Source organism: Chiloscyllium plagiosum, chromosome 1 (genome assembly GCF_004010195.1).
Source record: "Chiloscyllium plagiosum isolate BGI_BamShark_2017 chromosome 1, ASM401019v2, whole genome shotgun sequence".
Lineage (NCBI taxonomy): Eukaryota > Metazoa > Chordata > Chondrichthyes > Orectolobiformes > Hemiscylliidae > Chiloscyllium > Chiloscyllium plagiosum.
The window spans coordinates 60,024,618-60,043,771 of record NC_057710.1 but is presented as its reverse complement, the minus strand read 5'-3'; the positions used below and the strand labels follow the sequence as shown (position 1 = coordinate 60,043,771).

General features: G+C 40.3%; 1 protein-coding gene across 1 annotated transcript in view; it reads left to right on the top strand.

Moving 5' to 3' along the window:
• ube2r2 (ubiquitin-conjugating enzyme E2R 2) overlaps positions 1-16,809 on the top strand; it is a 159,251-nt gene extending 142,442 nt beyond the window's left edge. The window contains exons 4-5 of the mRNA XM_043687701.1: positions 5,072-5,206; positions 15,615-16,809. Of these exons, the coding sequence (XP_043543636.1) occupies positions 5,072-5,206; positions 15,615-15,834 (355 nt within the window). The 3' untranslated portion in view covers positions 15,835-16,809. The remainder of the gene's footprint in view (positions 1-5,071; positions 5,207-15,614) is intronic.
• The last annotated feature ends 2,345 nt before the right edge of the window (positions 16,810-19,154 follow it).

Genomic DNA, 19,154 nt, shown 5'->3' with positions numbered 1-19,154 from the left:
TCACACACACACACACACATACACACCCACACCCACACATACACACACACACACCCACACACACACCCACACCCATACACACCCACACACACCCATACACACCCACCCCACACACACACACACCCCCCACACACACACACCCCCCACACACACAAGTGGGTGTGTGTGCAAATGAGTTCTAGTTCCGCTACTTATCCAGACAATGTAGGTGTGATATGCTTCAGTATCAGGGGATGATCGCACAAATGAATTTGATTGGCTGGGGAGTGGCTATGAAAGTATTTCTGAATGGAAGGGACTGAATGAGAGTTTAATTTGATAATAGCAGTAGAATAGTAGTAAATGGCTGCCCAAATGAAGTGTGAGTTATCCACATTCCTGCATGAATGTCGCCCCCACCCACTTCCAGAATGTTCAGCTTCTGGAGAAAGATATTACACTGCATGCATTACATTAATGTCCAGACAGATAGTACAATTTACTTTTTTAACATTACAATTTGGCCAGTGTTGTTCCGAGGACATGCTATCACTTGGATAGGATGCTCAATCAAAATCTAGTCTGCCTGTTTGGTTAGATGTACAAGATCTGAAAGAATTATTAAAAGCAAGCAGGGCTATGACATATTTATCCCGAGCCAAAGCCTAAAATCAAGATGATTTGGTCACTGTCATGTTGCTATTTGTGTGACTTTGCTGTATGTATATTAATTGCCACATTCCCCCTCTCGCAACAGTGTCTGCCCTTCATAGTACTTAATTTTAGTATGTATTGATTTGGAGATGCCGGTGTTGGACTGGGGTGTACAAAGTTAAAAATCACACAACACCAGGTTATAGTCCAACAGGTTTATTTGAAAGCACGCAGCGCTGCTCCTTCACGTGGTTGTGGAGCATAAGATTGTAGGCCACAGAATTTATAATAGAAGTTTACTGTGCCATGTAACTGAAATTATATATTGAAAAAGACCTGGATTGTTTAAGTCTCATCTTTTAGAATGGGCGTGTTGGTTTCAATTCTTTCTTATGCTCAACTGATTGACCGCTAATTCCGACATGGCACAGCGAGAAACTGTAATGACCTCCTCAGGAGACAGACACACAAGCTGCAATTGACGGTACCCTTAGTTATCCCAGTACTTCCCAGGAGCCGAAAAACTACACTCTGTTCTATGCGGCCTTCAACACATTATCAATGAGGATGAGCACCTCGCCATGACCTTCCCCATGCCTCCACTTCTCTCCTTTAACCACCACCTAACCTCAAACAGATCATTGTTCACAGCAAACTGCCCAGCTTTCAGGACAATACCATACAACCTTGTCACAGTAGACACTGCAAGGCATGTCAGTGTCAACAAGGATACCACCATTACACGTGGGGACACCTTCCACCATGTGCGTGGCAGGTACTCACGTGACTCTGCAGGCAAGGATGCCCTGAGGAATGATACATTGGCGAGACCAAACAAAGACTACAGCAACAAATGAATGGACATTACGCAACAGTAAACTGACAGGAATGTTCCCTTTCAGTCGGAGAACACTTTAGTGGTCCGGGGCAATCAACCTCTGACCTCAGGTGACCATCCTCCTAGGTGGACTTCGGAACAGGCAACAACGCAAAGTGGCCAAGCAGTAGCCAAGTTCGATACCCATGGGGATGGCCTCAAGCAGTGCCTTGGGTTCGTGTCACACTACAGGTGACCACTGCACCACACAGACATGCATACACTCAGACACAAACACATACACTCTCTCACACACACGCGCACGCACACACTCAGACTCGTATCCCTGTACACTATCACTCATATGCACACACCTATATAAATTTCTGGGGTGAATTTATATTTGAAGAATTACATTTTATTTTGCTCAAAAACTGCATGAATCCATGTAAGATACTGTAAATCCTTTTTTTGGATTAGAATCAGTCTGAACATTGGGGCACAGACAGCCTCACACAGGGCACTTCACACGTTCAGTGCATTATCTGGGCCTATGTGGCACCAATTGTTACAGTTCACTTGAGAACGTAACTTTTAAAAAACAAAGTTCTGGGATATGGACAAACTGAAACCAACATGGTCATTCTAATAGATGAGACTTAACAAACAATCCAGGTCTTTTTCAGTATATAATTTCAGTTACATTACACTATAAACTTTTGCTAATAAATTCTGTGTCTTACATTCTTCACTGGGTAATCCAAGATGGAGGACGAGAGAACTTTCTGGCTGTAACAGCTGCTCCTTTGAGGTATTTTAGATGTTGGAGATGATTTCCTTGAATTCCAATTGCATTATTTTGGAACTTTGGAGGGAAAAAAAGTCAAAACAACAGCAGTTTTAAAAGGGAGAGGTACAGACAAAGGAAGCACATGGTGAGGTCTGTGCAGGAGACAGAAAGAGAGAAACTGACACCACAGTGAATCTGCACAGTTACTGCCTTTGCTGTTTGAATTCATGTATCGCTGGACATCTGAGTGCATCTGGGAAAATGAACAAAGTGAAATTCACAACTGATCTTGGAGGAAGTCACAGTACAGAAACAGATAAGTGAATAGTTTTAAGTGTGGTCTACAGTAGTGAGTAGAGTGGGTTCTTTCTTTATTGTTTTTTGAGAAATGTGTCTTGATTAAACTTAAAATATAATCCATAAGTATTAATTTAACCTGGAGCAGTGTTTTGTAGGGGAATAAGATGGTGTTATTTTCTGGATCTGTAGATTGTGAAGGAGCAAAAAATAACTTTTAGTAGAGTCATATGCGCTTCTTGTCAGATGTGGGAGTTTAAGGAGAGTTTACGGGTTACTGTGGATTATATCTGCCATAAATGCTGTTGGTTGCGAATCGGTTGGAAAGACAATTAGAAGCAATGAGGAATTTGCAACAGCAACAGTATGTGATGGATGGCAGTTATAGGAAGGGGGGAAAGTCTCAGATACAGTCACATAGATGGGTTAACTCCAGGAAAGGTGAGAAGTAGGCAGCTAGTGCAGGAGCCTTGTGTGGCTCTACTCATTTCAAACAAGTATGCTGTTTTGGAACATGTAGGGGGTGATGGATTCTCAGGGGAACGTAGCAAGAACAGCCAAGTTTCTGGTATTGAGACTGGCTCTAATGCAACGAGGGGTACGTTGGGTTCCAAGAGATCAATTGTGTTAGGGGACTCTCTAGTCCGAGGTACAGACAGACATTTCTGTAGCCAGCAGCTAAAAATCAGAATGGTGTGTTGCTTCCCTGGTGCCAGGGTCAAGGATGTCTCACGGGGTGCAGAATGTTCTCACGGGGGAGAGGGGCCAGCAAGAGGTCATTGTACGCATTGGAACCAACGACGTAGGAAGGGAAAAGGTTGAGATTCTGAAGGGAGATTACAGAGAGTTAGGCAGAAATTTAAAAAGGAGGTCCTCAAGAGTAGTAATATCTGGATTACTCCCGGTGCTACGAGCTAGTGAGGGCAGGAATAGGAGGATAGAGCAGATGAATGCATGGCTGAGGAGCTGGTGTATGGGAGAAGGATTCACATATTTGCACCATTGGAATCTCTTTTGGGGTAGAAGTGACCTGTACAAGAAGGACGGTTTGCACCTAAATTGGAAGGGGACTAATATACTGGCAGGGAGATTTGCTCGAGCTGCTCAGGAGGATTTAAACTAGTAAGGTGGGGGGGGGGACCCAGGGAGATAATGAGGAAAGGGATCGATCTGAGACGGGTACAGTTGAAAACAGAAGCGAGTCAAACTGTCAGGGCAGACAGGGACAAGGGAGGACTAATGAATTAAATTGCATTTATTTCAACGCAAGGGGCCGCACAGGGAAGGCAGATGAACTCAGGGCATGGTTAGGAACTTAGGACTGGGATATCATAGCAATTACAGAAACATTAGCTCGGATGGACAGGACTGGCAGCTGAATGTTCCAGGATACAAATGCTACAGGAAGGATAGAAAGGGAGGCAAGAGAGGAGAGGGAGTGGCGTTTTTGATAAGGGATAGCATTACAGCTGTGCTGAGGGAGGATATTCCTAGAAATATATTTGGGTAGAACTGAGAAATAAAAAAGGGATGATCACCTTATTGGGATTGTATTATAGACCCCCTAATAGTCAGAGGGAAATTGAGAAACAAACTTATAGGGAGATCTCAGCTATCTGTAAGAATAATAGGGTGGTTATGGTTGGGGATTTTAACTTTCCAAACATCGACTGGGACTGCCATAGTGTTAAAGATTTAGATGGAGAGGAAGTTAAGTGTGTACAAGAAACTTTTCTGATTCAGTATGTGGATGTACCTACTAAAGAAGGTACCTACTCTTGGGAAATAAGGCAGGGCAGGTGACTGAGGTGTCAGTGGGGGAGCACTTTGGGGCCAGCAACCATTCTATTAGATTTAAAATAGTGATGGAAAAGGATAGACCAGATCTAAAAGTTGAAGTTCTAATTTGGAGAAAGGCCAATTTTGATGGTATTAGGCAAGAACTTTCAAAAGCTGATTGGGGCAGATGTTCACAGGTAAAGGGACAGCTGGAAAATGGGAAGCCTTCAGAAATGAGATAACAAGAATCCAGAGAAAGTATATTCATGTTAGGGTGAAAGGAAAGGTGTATGGAATGAGCTGCTAGAGGAAGTGGTGGAGGCTGGTACAATGCAACATTTAAGAGGCATTTGGATGGGTATATGAATAGGAAGGGTTTGGACGGATATGGACTGGGTGCTAGCAGGTGGAACTAGATTGGGTTGGGATATATGGTCGGCATGGACAGGTTGGACTGAAGGGTCTGTTTCCATGCTGTACATCTGTGACTCTATTTAAAATGAAAACAGGCTGAAAATGAATTAATTTATAGCTCATGCTCTGTGCTGCATTTGAAAACATCTACACTTCTACAAATATAACTACTTCTGCTACTTTCAGATGTCCATTTTCAAGATCTTAAAATTGAGATAATATTCTATAATTGCTTGAATTAAAAATTAAAGTGTAGTCCTTTAACTTTTAAAATATTTTTAAACTGCAACATTTACTAAGGAAGTAATTAAAATTGTTTTGTTCTCACCTCATTCATCCAGGACTATACTTTTAAGTGTCATCTCCTTACTGAATGAACCAAACACATTTTCACCAGCCAATGTGGATGCCTCAGTCATGTTCAGAAAATGGAGAGATAGCAAAGGGAAAGATAAAGAATATGCTGAAATCATCAGGTAAGAAACTTAGATTTTAAAAGTGAATTTAAAGTGAAGTTCTCTCCGCTGCCTCCCTCCTTGCACCACCACCACCTTGTGAACTGGAATTCTTCTCCAACGCACACAAATGGCTGATCAATGCATAATTGAATCATCTATCATCCTAATGACCATTTATTCATAAAGCAGTTTTTGGAAAGTTTTGCTGTTCAGAATTGAATATTCAGCCACCCTAAAATTGGGCATAAGTAGGAATCTAGTTGTATGGTTATTGCTTGATCAAACTCTGATCTCCAGCAACTGCAGTCCTTACTTTCTCCACACTTAATATTGTCCCATAGCTTTTATATGGGCCTGCTTCGAAACAGCTTGGAAATAAAACGCGTGCTTAATATTTAAGTCAGATCACCACAAGCTTCCCTGCTAAATGTATTCTCTGGAAAAATTCACGCGTGTTTAATTATTATTAATATCATGTATTGCATCTTGTACAAATCAATCAATATTGGTCCCTCTAAAACATAGTTATAAACAAATGTAAAATGCAAAGCAGAATTGCATCCATATAGCTTTAAATAAACTAGATCCTTTTTGCTCTGCACCCACTCCATTTATGGATGTAGTTGCAGAGTATTGTTCATATTACTTTTCTGATTCATACCACTTTGGGAGGGACTCTATACACAACTCTTCTTCCCAGCTGACCTGTAACAGCATATTAAGGTAACATTGATTTCACTTTTTTATAAAACAAGATTTGCATTTTAAACATTATACAGGGGAGTGCAGTTAAAGAAGCCACCTTTATGAATGTGTTCAGATATTGCTCTTTTTTGTGGTTTGGAAAATATCTATTCCAATTGTATTTGACCACAGAAAATACCAACTGCTCTGTTCTTTGATAGTACCTGACCATGTCTCTCTGGCTGTCCCTCAATAGCAGCAAATCTGTAATTTCACACTGCCTTTAACATGGTAAAATATACTAAAGAGCTTCACGGGGGCATTATCAAACAAAATGTGACACTGAATCATGTGAGGAGCTAATATCCGGCATTTGGTAGATTTTGAGGACAATCTTAAAGGGGAATTTAAAGAGGCAGAAAGTTTAAATAGAGAATTTCTGACCTTAAGGCCTTGGCAGCCAATGGCATGACTGCTCCAAATGATGAATGATTAAAATCCGGGGTACTCAAATAGCCAGAATTGAAGAAGCACTCATATGGAGAGCAATATAAAATGGGAGTTTAAAGATTGTGACTGATGGGGACATAATGGTTTTGTTACTGTATCAGCAATGTAAACTTTGTGCTTTGGTGGTACAGGTTTTTTTCCCATCATGGTAGCTGTTGGACCTGAAATGTTTCTTTCAAAATATGGAATTGAAAACAAGTCTCACTAATGAGACCATAATGTTTTCATTATCATAGAATCGTATTTGGTCACTAGTGCCCTTTAAGAAAAGAGACTTGCCCTCCATACTTTGTTTTGTCCAGGCTCATCATAATGTGGTTAGCTCTTAACTACTAGAGGTCAAATAGGGGATGACAAGGTGTAAGTAGGCATTGTTTAGCCAGAACCAGTGCAAGTCAGTGAGCACATGTGCTTTCTTTGCTTTGATTTGGGGGGGGGATTTTTTTACATTTTACGTTAAATCTTTTCTTTAAATTGTGCCAATTTTATGGTAGTACTTTGTAAGTTTAATGATAGAAATATATTCAATTTGTATACTAGATCACTCTAGTAGAAGCCTTGCAGGGTATTAAATGCAGGGTAGATCATTTCTCTCACACTACATTAGCCCGTCATGCTGCTAACATAAACATCAGCCACAGGTCTCATTTCCTGATATTTCTGCTATCGTTATAAGAATATCCCCTGCAAATGAGTGTTCCACTCCATTGAACGTCAAATCAAAGTGAAGAGTAAATTATTGGGTGGCTGACTGCGTAAGAATTGCCAAATCCAGAGATGGTAGAGTGTGTTTTAGCAGCAAATTAACTGAGCCAAGAACACAGCCAGTGATGTTACGGTGGTGCAGATTTGTAGTCATAAGCTCATCTCTGGTCAAATAATTTAGCAAGATTGCAAACACACTGGTTCAGCCTCAGGTGGTTGCCATGGGTAGGGGTGGAACTGGTGGTTGGGGAATGCAGCATGTTGGGTGCGGAAACAGTGACTTTGTTTCTCAGCACACGTGATGGGGAAAACTTCTTGCCATTCGGGGATATCCAGCAAACTCAGACTATATAGGTAAGAAAGGAATTAGTTCATAAAGTAAAAACAGAGTACAAGAGAAACTCAGCAGGCCTGGCAGCATCTGCGGAGAGAGAGAAACTGAGTTAAGATTCTGGTCTGGTATGACTCTTCAGACCTCCAACATCAGCAATATATTGCTTTGATTTAATTAGTTTCTGGGACACTGGTACCAGTCCTGAACCAAGTAGGATTTGTACTGATGGCCCAGGCTCCACTTGAGCATTGTTGGGTCTAGTTCTAGCCATTGCTATAACTAGGGAAATAGAGAGGATTTCAACCAAATAGAGGGATAAGGGATTAAATATTGTGTTACAAGATGTGCTGTTAAGAAGGATATGTTCTGCCATGTCTCTTTTTCAACACAAGTGTTATAAACTTGGAGAAGGGTTGTCTGCTCTGAGCCCATTAATGTAGCTAGCTTTTAAAAGTTGGAGCAATAGTAGTTTCTGTACCTAGGTATCTTTGTACCTAAGATGGTACCGTAAGTGGTAACTTGTGAACTTTTCACTTTACTTATGACTGCATGTGACAATAACCTTAATTCTAAAATAGCAGCAGCATGAAGGGTTGGGGTCAAGGTCCCACAGAACTAGGATTTTAGTTTAACTTTCAGTAGCTGTTGGGGTTTGGAAGCTGCTGTACATCTCTCCCTGCGACAGCAAACGCTTGATCTCTCTCTTTCTCTCAGTTTTTGCTTGTTCTTTCCCCCCTTGTACTAACGTTGCATGTGCGACAATCTATTTTACTGAATTTCCCATTGCAAAGGATGTATTTGTGGAATGTTACTATGTTGGAACATTCGCTGTTTAGTGGTGAAATAATCTATTATTCTGTTAAGTTTTCCAATCTAGTTAGGTTATTCCAATTCTTTCTTTTATTTGTAAGAATAAAGGGTGTTTTGTTTCAAGCATGATAATTTGACCAATAGAATTGCATCTGAAACATAATGCCTTACACTTGCCATTAAAAATAACAAAGAGTTGGGATCTAGCCCATCTTAATATATTTTGAGGGGGTTTGAGCTGGTCCATAATAACTGGGTGATGAGATAAATAAATAAATATAGTCAAAGGTCAAAGTTATTGATGGAGGAAATGATAAACCGACTATGTCCGAGAAAGAAAGAGAGTATGAATCGAAGAATCAACTAGCAGATGAGAGTAGGATCTACCAAAAGTGAAAGGATCAAAGTAAAGGTTCTGTATCTGAATACACATAGCATGAAAAACAGAAGTGAACAGAATATGCATGTGAACTTGAATTATTATGATCTGGTAACCATTGCAGAGATTTGACTGCAGAATAATATAAATCTTGAAGAACATTTTGGAATAAGTGGAAACGGGGGAATAAACCAGGCTTTGTCAATTAATGATGTTACTAGTGATGAATGACCTGGAATCAGAAAGCCAGTTTAGGTAGAAATGATAAAGGGTAGAAGTCACTTGTGGGAATGGTGTACTGACTTCCTAATGGAAATTCAGAGTGGGGCACAAAGGAAGAACTAGAGACTTTATCAGAAAGGCACAGAAATAATTATGGGAGATTTTAATCTGCAGATCAGGTAAAATTAGATGGGCTAAGGTAATTTTGTGTTTATAAAAACTCAGTTTAGCTGCTTAGAATAGCATGCTCTGTATCTGACCACGCAGCAGGCTATATTAGACATGCATGTTACTTATATACTCTACATTGAACGTGTATCTTGCTTCACTGTAGAGGATACAAGTAACCTCTCAGTAGCAATGATAAGGCAGGAAATGGAACTCCAAGGTATCTGAACGATCACAATCATTAGAGAGTAACTTTACTGAGTAAATTGTTGAGCTGTGGGCTGACAAGTGACCAGGTTCTGATGGACTTCATTGTTGGTTTTCAAATTATTAAAATTTCTTCAAAGAGAGAAGGCAAGGAAATACACACTAGTTGGCTTAGCATCTGTCATAGGGAAAATGTTAGAAACTATTGTTAAAAAAGTCATAGCAGGACACTGAATAAGTCTAAGGAAATCAGGCAGAGGTGACAGTCAATATGGCTTGTTAACCAAGTCAGTGTAGTTTGTGAAAGGAAAATCGTATTTGACTAATCTATTTGAGTTCCTTGCGGACATAACACATGCTGTTTCTAAGGGGATTGGTGGGTGTGCTATACTTGGTTTCAATGAGACACTTGATAAGGTGCCACATCAAAGGTTATTGAGGAAAATAAAGGCTCACCATGTACAGTAGTATATTGACATGGATAGAAGATTAACTGGTTAATGGGATGCAGAGAGTAGGGAAGAGGAGTCGTTTTCAGTTGGCAAGATGTATTGATTGGTGTGCCAGATGGTGCTAGGAACTCAGATGTTTACAGTTTATATAAATGATTTAGATGAAAGGACATGGTATGGTAGCTAAATTTGCTGGCAACCACAAATACAGGTAGCAAAGTAAATTGTGACCGTTTCAAAAAGATATTGATTAAGCGAGTAGACAAAGATGTGACAAATATATAATGTGGGAAAATGTCAAACTATCCATTTTGGCAAGAAGAATAAAAATGCAGCAAATTAGAATTCCCTTTATTGTCATGTGCACTCGAATGAGTGCAATGCAAAGTTGCCGCTTATGGTGCCATCCTAGGTTCAAGATAACTCTGTACCGGTACTTAAGTATTTGGTACAAAATTGAAAAAAATAGTAAATAATAGAAGTTCAGCATAAGAATTCAAAGTCTGTGCCAGCACCTAGCCTCTATACTGCACTGGCCCAAGTCTCCAGATGATGCCTGGCTTCAAAACTCACCTCCATTCTACGAGGGCCTCACCTCCCCCGCGGCAACTTCCAGTCTGCAAGGGCCTCTCCTCCCTGCAGGATGGATGTAACTGCAGAAAAATTTCAGAGAAATTTTTATTCACTTGTGGGCCATGAATATTACTGTCTGGCCAGCATTTGTAGTCTGTCCATAGTTGCCCTTGAGAAGGTGGTGGTGATGATTTACTGGACTAATACCTGGAATGGCCAGGATGACTTGAGGAAAGGTTTCACAGACTAGGTGTATATCCACTGCAGTTTATACAGTAAGAGACAACTTAATCGAAACATACAATCCTGAAGGGACCTTGTCAGAGTAGATGTGGAGAGGATGTTTCCTCTTATGGGTGAATCTAGAGGTACAGTACAGAAGGAGGCTCTTTACCCCATGTCTGCACTGGTTATCAAACATCCATCTATTCTAATTGCATTTTCTTGCACTTGGCCTGAGGCCTCGTGTGCTATAGGATTTCAAGTTCTCATCTAAATAGTTCTTAAAAATCTTGAGGATTACTGACTCTACCATCCTTTCAGACAGTGAGTTCTAGAGACCCACATCACTCCATGAAAATGATTTTTCTCAAATTCTGTCTGAACCTCCTGCTCATTACCTGAAAACTGTGCCCCTGCTTATTGACCCCTCTACTAAAGGGACGCATTTGCCCTATGTACCTTCCCAAGCCCCTCAGAACTTTGTGTAATTCAGTCAGATTCTCAACTCCTGACCCCATCCTGCCAGCCAGTCCTCTTTGCTCTAATGAAAACAGTCACAGCCTGTCTGGTCTCTCTCTAGCCCTGGTAAATCTCTTCTGCATTCTCTCTAATGCAGTCACATCCTTCCTATAATTTTGTGACCAGAACTGTGCCCTTTTCTGTGCCTAGAACTAGAGGTCTCTGTGTAAAAATCAGGGGTTGCCTGTTTAAAGCAGATGAAGTGAAATGTTTCGCTGAAAGGAGAGAGTCTTTGGAATGCTCTTCTGACATTGTGGTGGGAACAGAGTTCTTAAATATTTTTAAGGCAGAGTTGGATAGCTTTTTTGATAAGCAAGTGCTTGAAAGATTCAGGCGTTGGCAGTAATCTGGATTGGAAGTTACAATCATATTGGCCATGACCTTATTGAATATGGAGAGGCTTAGGGGCTGAATAGTCTACTCCTACTCCTGTGAATATGAACCAGGTGAGAACTGGAAGTTTATGGAGAGGCATTGGATTAGAATGCTGTAGTCAAACAGGAAAAAGGTTGCTGACAAGTCAGGAATGGAAAAAGAAATATAGTTGGCCTTTATCATTGTCACATATAATGTCATTTGCGAATTTGCTATGAACTAAAAGAGCAGACATTTAAGGAGAAAGAGCTATTAGTCCTAATAAAAATCATAAATACCATTCATTGGGAATGAGGTTGAAGGGAGCAGGTAAATGGATCTTTTGGCCAAAAAAACCCACAATGCAACAAAAACAACCAGTTGTATTTATATTAACATAATAACCATCTCAAGGTGTTTTACCGAGGCATTATAAAATACATATGACACGAGTCCATAGGAACTGTTACAGCAGCTGATCAAAAAGTTGGTTTTAAAGAGTGCCTTAAATGAAAAAGCAAATTTAGAGATGGAGAAGCTAGAGGGAATTCCCAAGCTTGGGCATTAGGCATATAAAAGTGAGGTCACCGATGGGGAAATGACTAAGATTGGGGATACTGAAGGATTGAATTAGACGCATGAAGATATATTTTCTAGCTGGCAGCGGTGATAGAGATGCAGAGAGGCAAGGCCCTGGAAAGATTTGAGTACAAGGATAAGAATTTTAAGCAGAGATAAAGGATAAACCAGCGAAAGATGTGGGTTTAGGCTCAGGCGGCCAGAGAGCCTAGGGAATCTTGATTGGGTGATTCAGGCAGGGAGGCAACCGAGGCAGCTAATTTGGATTGTTTCAATCTTAGTGACAATGCAACAATAAAGTACACGAGATCCTGGCACACTTGTTGGAGGAGCTGGGAATAGGAGACAAGAAGTCATGTCCCAGTAGAGGAGAGAAGCCTCTGCAAAAGTTGCTGAAAGGATATCTGTGTCACTGTGCTGCCTGCTTTACCCACCTTGGCATAGATTCTGGCTGTGCTAGGTTTTAGACTTAAAACGTGACCTTTTCTGATGGCCTTGCTGTTTAAGTATAAGCATTACGTGAAAAATAAAGTTGATCTTGTAAACCTGTACAGTATTCTGTTAACTATTAGGGTACTTTTTTAAAGATTTGCAGATTAAATGTTATTAAAAATTTGCAGTTACCAAGGATGTAAAGTTTTGTTCAACATCTGATTCTGTTTGAACTCTAATTTTATATGAATCACCTGAATGACACTTCCTACCAAAGGTGCTGCTGCTCCTCCAAGATCAATTTAGTGACCAAAAGGTAGCTGGTAGAGACAGCATTTTGTTTAAACTAGCTGAAAATGTCAAGTAGGCATCATAAACCAGAGCTACACATTACCCCATGGTACAAATGTAATTAAGTGTCACTGTTCTGCAATTCCCAGTTTAAAGCTGGCAAAAATTGAAAACCCTAAATACCAGTAAACAAGAAACAAATTGATGGTTATTTCTGAATTTCAAGAACAAATTGTGCAAGCACGGTGGCTCAGTGCTGCCTCACAGCTCCAAGGACCCAGGTTCAATTCCAGCCTCAAGCGACTGTCTACGGGGAGTTTTGCACATTCTCCCTGTCTGTGTGGCCCCCCAGCCGGGTGCTCCGGTTTCCTCCCACAGTCTGGAGATGTGCAGGTTAGCCATGCTAAATTGTGCCGTAGTGTCTAAGGATATGCAGGCTAGGTGGATTAACCATGGGAAAAGCAGGGTTACAGGGGTAGGTAGATCTGGGTCTGTATGGACTCAGGCCAACTGGTCTGCTTGCACACTAGGGATTCTATGAACTTTCAGAAAGTGCAGTCAGTTGGAAAAGTGTGTTTTTTGATTGGATTACTCACTTATCTATAAATGGAGATGGCTAGGCCCATTTTGTACAGGACCAGCATGAACAGGATGCTATCACTTCCAACATGTCTTGTTGCATTAAAATAATCTTTCTCCAGCCTTTTCATGACAGACCTGATATCCTTCCTAAAGTAAAAGCAAAATTCTATGTATGCTGGAGATCCGAAATAAAAACAAATTGCTGGAGAATTTCAGTAGGTGTGGCGTCATCTGTGGAAAGAGAAACTGCATTAATGTTTGAGTCCAAAATGACTCCTCTTCAGTTCTAAAGGAGCCTGGAAAAGTGTGTTTTGTGCTGTAGAGAAAAGGGTGAGAAGTAGCAAATGGAAGAGATGATGAAGACACTGTAGGGTAAAGGGAATGCTCTTGGTACTGAAGAGATGTAGATAATTTTTAATGGTAAATATTGATAACAGAAAATAGGTCAGGTTTACTGAGAATCCATGGAAACAAGATGCTGTCTAAATAGAGGGCAGAGTTCACAGCCTTTAATTTTGAGTTCAAACTATGAAGTGCCTAAGTTGGGAATTAGATATTGTTCCTCCAACTTGTGTTGATTTCACTGGAGCACTGCCATATGTCTAGGACAGAAATATTGGTGAGAGAGCAAACTGCAATATTGAAATGGCAAGAACTGAAATGTTGGAGCTTTTAAAGGACAAGTGTTAGACAAAGCAACCATCCAGTTTGGTCTCCCCAATGAAGGCAACAAGTATGGTGGTCAGCATATGTTCTTTATAAATTCTGTCAGAGAAAGTGATATTGAACTGCTACATTCTATTTAGTATAGGTGTGTCTGCAAAGCTACAACTAGTGAGAGATTTCAAGAAGAAACGGTAATATATTTGCAATTCATAATGGTGTGTACCTTGGAGAGAATCTGTAGGTTGCCATCTGCTGCCATCATCCTTTTAAATAGTGTAGTTATGGCCTTAGAAAATTCTATCTAAGGAAAACCTCTGCATCAGATCCCACTACTGTTAATGCGCATTTTTTAAATACATTCATGGGACAAGGACATCGCTGGCAAGGCCAGCATTTATTGCCCATCCCTAACTGCTCAGATGCAGTTAAGAGTCAACCACATTGCTATGGGTCTGGAGTCACATGTCAGCCAGACCAGGTAAGGATGGCAGTCTCCTTCCCTAAAGGATATTAATGAACCAGAGGAGTTTTTTTCAACAATTGGCAATGGATTCATGGTCATTAAACTATTAATTCCAGATTTTTCTATTGAATTCAAATTCCACCAACTGCCATATTGGCATTCAAACTTTGGTTCCCAGAACATTGCAAGGGTGCCTGTATTAACAGTCCAGTGATACCACCAGGCCATTGCTTCCCCGTTGATGGTGGGGTAATGGATGTGGTGCCAGTCAAGCAGGCTGGTTTCTTCTGGATGGTGGTTCTTGAGGGTTGTTGGAACTGAACTCATCCAGGCAAGTGGGAATATTCCATCACACTCCTGACTTTTGTCTTGTAGATGCTGGACTATTTATCCAGAGAGCCAGCTAATGTTAACTCATGTGGTTCAGTAATGTCCTTTAGGGAAGAAAACTACTGTCTTTACCCTGTCTGGTTTACATGTGATTCCAGACACACAGCAATGTGGTTGACTCTTAACTACCCTCTGGGCAATTAGGGATAGGCAAAAAATGCTGCCTAGCCAGCGAGCCCTCATCCTGTGAATGAATAAAGAAAATAAATTCTAACCTGTTCTTGTCGCATTATGTATATTGTTAATCCAGTTCTGTTTCTGATCAGTGGTAACGCCAGGATGTTGATAGTGGGGATTCAGTGACAGTAACCTCAGTGAATGTAAAGGAGCAGTGGTTAGACTGTCTTACTGGAGAAGGTCATTCCCTGGCATTTGTGTGGTGTAAATGTTACTTGCCACTTTCCATCTCAAACCTGAATTTTGATTTGATTTGATGGTCATACATACTGAGATAGTGAAAAGTGCCTGCTGATGTGAGATTGTTAGCATTGGAGAATTTTTAAACTTTTTGTCAGTATGAGCTGGTAAGGAATGGCCCATATCTCCGGAGTCATTTTCGATATTTCCACTTCTCAAGCAGCTATTTCTTTCTGGTAAAACTCCCAATTTTGTTAATTTGAGGGAACTTTTAAGCTTGATCTCCCATCATCGACAATACTTTGCTTTCATTTTATGCTTCTTTTTATTGTCTTAATAATATGCCACGGTGGGCTACTGATAGTTTTAAGCAACTGTTAAGAAATGAATTGGACGTATGGTGATCATGAATTGTGATTCCTAATTGGTGAGGTAATTTCTGTTCTCCAGATCAAAATGGAAATTTGTGCACAGGACAGTTGTATTGGTCAGTTATTTATTGTTACCACTGCTTTTTTTCTTATTAGGAAACAAGTGCTTTCAACCAAGGCTGAAGCTGAAAAGGATGGTGTGAAGGTTCCAACCACACTGGCTGAATATTGTATTAAGACCAAAGTGCCTTCCAGTGACAACAGTTCAGACTTGCTTTATGATGATTTATATGATGACGATATAGACGAAGAGGAGGAGGAAGGAGAAGACGCTGACTGCTACGATGATGAGGACTCTGGAAACGAGGAGTCGTGACGTACACAGGCCAGAAAGGGAGCAGCACTAACCTAGCAACAGCCCAGCCCAGAACTTGCCGCTTGCTGAAACCTGTTGTTTAGGTCTTGAAATGCTCCTTTTTAATGGACCTCTTAACTCCACAGACTGTCTATGAAACCTCTATACTAGACTATAACCCCACTATATAATGTAACTGGATCTGCTCATTCTCTTCAAAAAAAAAATCGTTCACGCCCGATTCTTACTCTTCCTGCCATGGAAGGCCTGTGTAAGCCCAGTCACCTGAATTTGTTGGGGGAGGTGGGGGTGTTCAGTGGGGAAATATGGAGACCTGTAGCACTCAGTAGTAAAATGGACTGCCAAGGTTAAGCTGCTCCTGTCACATAGTGTGCACCTCTTGATATTTTTTCTTAACTATGTGGTGAAATATTCTTTTTGGGGAATGGGGATATTGGGGAGTGTGTAGCCTACTGCTTTTTGATTCGTAAATATGTTATTATCTAGATTTACCTTTGGCAGTTTTTACAACCCACGAGTACACTGCATTCTCCAGCAATTTCCATTTGAGTTTTTTTTATTGTAGAAGTAGCTGAGCTCAATCAAGATTTCTCTTTTTTTATATAAATTCTGGTCAAGCAGTCCCTTAATTTGATTTTAAATTGTTCACACCTAATAGCTGATGTTTGCTAGATCTTAGCTTATTTATTTTCTTTGCAGTCGCTGGATTTTTCACCTAACAACCAAGTTTACATGATATATAAAGCAACAGTAATAGATCTGAGAACTATATTAAATAGAGAATTGGAAAACAGTACAGTGCACTAAATAAGACAATAGCTGTATTTACAGCAGCAGTTCCTTGGATTTTTCTTTTTTCTTCTGCAATTTTTCTTTTCTTGTAGGAATCAAAAGTATTTTGTCTCCTGCTCTATAAATTACTTTGTCTTTGCATCTACTAATAAAATGTGAATAAAATTTTGTTTTGTTATGAAATATGCAAGGTTTTCATTACTTTTCAAGTTAGCCATTTAATGTAACGTTATAGTTTCCCATTCAGAAATGTTAAAAATATAAGAACTTGACAACTAAAATTGATAGATTTTTGTTCGACATGGATATTAAGGGCTACAAAATGAAGGCGGGCAAATTAAGTCAAATTCTCTATTATCTAAGTGAATGGTGGAACAGATTACTGTTTTTGGGATAGGGCAGGGAAAACGCATATTTCTGAACATAGACACAGGAATAAATCAATTTTTTTTAAAAAACTGCATGGTAGAAAATGATGTTTGCAAAAAGGGAAACAGAAGCTCTGTCTTGGGCTAATCAGCTCTCTTTTCTCTAGTAATATAAATGGTTGTGATCATTTGAGGTTGATCTTGTTTTTAGCCTGATTGCAAAAGGAAAAGTTACAATATCCGTCTCTTTTCAGCAATATATATTAATAAACTTGCAGAATGAGAAAATGTTGAAACTAATGTTCAACGTAGGTAAATAACAAAGGTTGGAAGAACAGGGAAGTCCTCTATTTTGAAGATGCAAGTCCAACAGCTATACAGAAATAAAAGGATCTAGGTGTACAAATCGGCCACCACCGAAGCTGGTGCCTCAAGTTGGCAAAGCCATTAAAAAACATAATTAGGTTTTATTTCTAGATGGATAGAACTGAAAAGTAGGAGGGGATTATTGCTAACTTCAATGGTAGATTATTTCTATTACTTATTTCTAACATTTATCCACTGTGAAGGTAATTGGTCTATTGCTAGAGCATCATCCCTTGTATTTTATTAAGTTGGCTTTGCAATATTTACAGCTTTCCTGTGCTTTGGTACAGTTAAAAGCTACTATAAATGTTGTATAATTAGCTTCTCATCCCTAACTTTCCTAAATACAACGCATAGATGAGCAACATCCAACATGTTCAGCTCTAGACCGCAGGCTTGTACCTATCCCTTGAAGAATGCTATAAATATTTGTAATTCTAACTGGGGGGGGGAACGCTCAGACTTAATTCTTTTTTTCTTTTTCTTCAATAAACACATTTCTTCTGTTGGCTTTAGCTGTTTAAGAAATCTGCTTCCATTACTGTATGATTGTCAATGCATTTAGAACTATAGAAACTGGGAGTGCCATTTTCCACAAATTCATGTCTACTTCCTGGTATTCTGTAACTAAATGCTTTCTATTACTTTAACCTAAATGTTTTAAAATCGAGCAATATTACATTTTATAAAGTAAATTCTATATCTGATATGATTGCATCCGAGGTGCTGCATTTTTATTTTTTAAAACGCCAACAATTTTTTTTGACGTTGCCCATTCAGCCCATTCAACAAGTTCACTTTGTTGATGAGATGGTGCCTGATCATCCTCAACTTCACTTTCCTGCCTTTTCTCTCAACTTTTGGGGGAACTCAAGGGATGACCCTTGAACTTATGTATTTTAGCAAGACCTGTCTAATTCTATACTCCATTCCCTTTGAAATAAAGGTTAACATTACAGTTGCCTTCCCTGGTACCTGCTGTTTGATTTAGTGTGGTGCTAGTGTTTTTGCAGTGTTTATTTTAAATAATATTCAGGTCCTCAGTGATTCACAAGCGGTTATGGTGCATTAACACTTCTCAACCATTGTCATGAAATATAAATAATCATGGCTGTAACACTGATCCCTCTGGTACACATTGTCATCCTAGAAATAGCCCTAATCTTTTGTCTTCTTTTGGATGGCTAATCCTCTATTCAGAGCTGAAAATGTGGTGCTGGAAAAGCGCAGCAGGTCAGGCAGCATCCAAGGAGCAGGAGAATCTATGTTTCGGGCATGAGCCCTTCTTCAGGAATGAGGAGGGTGTGCCAAGCAGGCTAAGATAAAAGATAGGGAGGAGGGACTTGAGGGAGGGGCATTGGAAATGCGATAGGTGGAAGGAGGTTAAGGTGAGGGTGATAGGCCGGGGTGGGGGCAAAGAGGTTAGGAAGAAGATTGCAGGTTAGGAAGGTGGTGCTGAGTTCGAGGGTTGGGACTGAGACATGGTGGGGGGAGGGGAACTGAGGAAACTGGAGAATTCTGAGTTCATCCCTTGTGGTTGGAGGGTTCCTAGGAATATTCCTAATTCCTTCGTCACTGCCGCATCTGCTCCCAGGAGGACCAGTTCTAATACCGAACAACCCAGATGGCCGCCTCCTTCAAAGACCGCAATTTCCCCCCAGACATGATCGACGATGCTCTCCACCGCATCTCCTCCACTTGCTCATTCCTCCACCCTTGAGCCCCGCCTCTCCAATCGCCACCAGGACAGAACCCCACTGGTCCTCACTTACCACCCCACCAACCTCCATATAC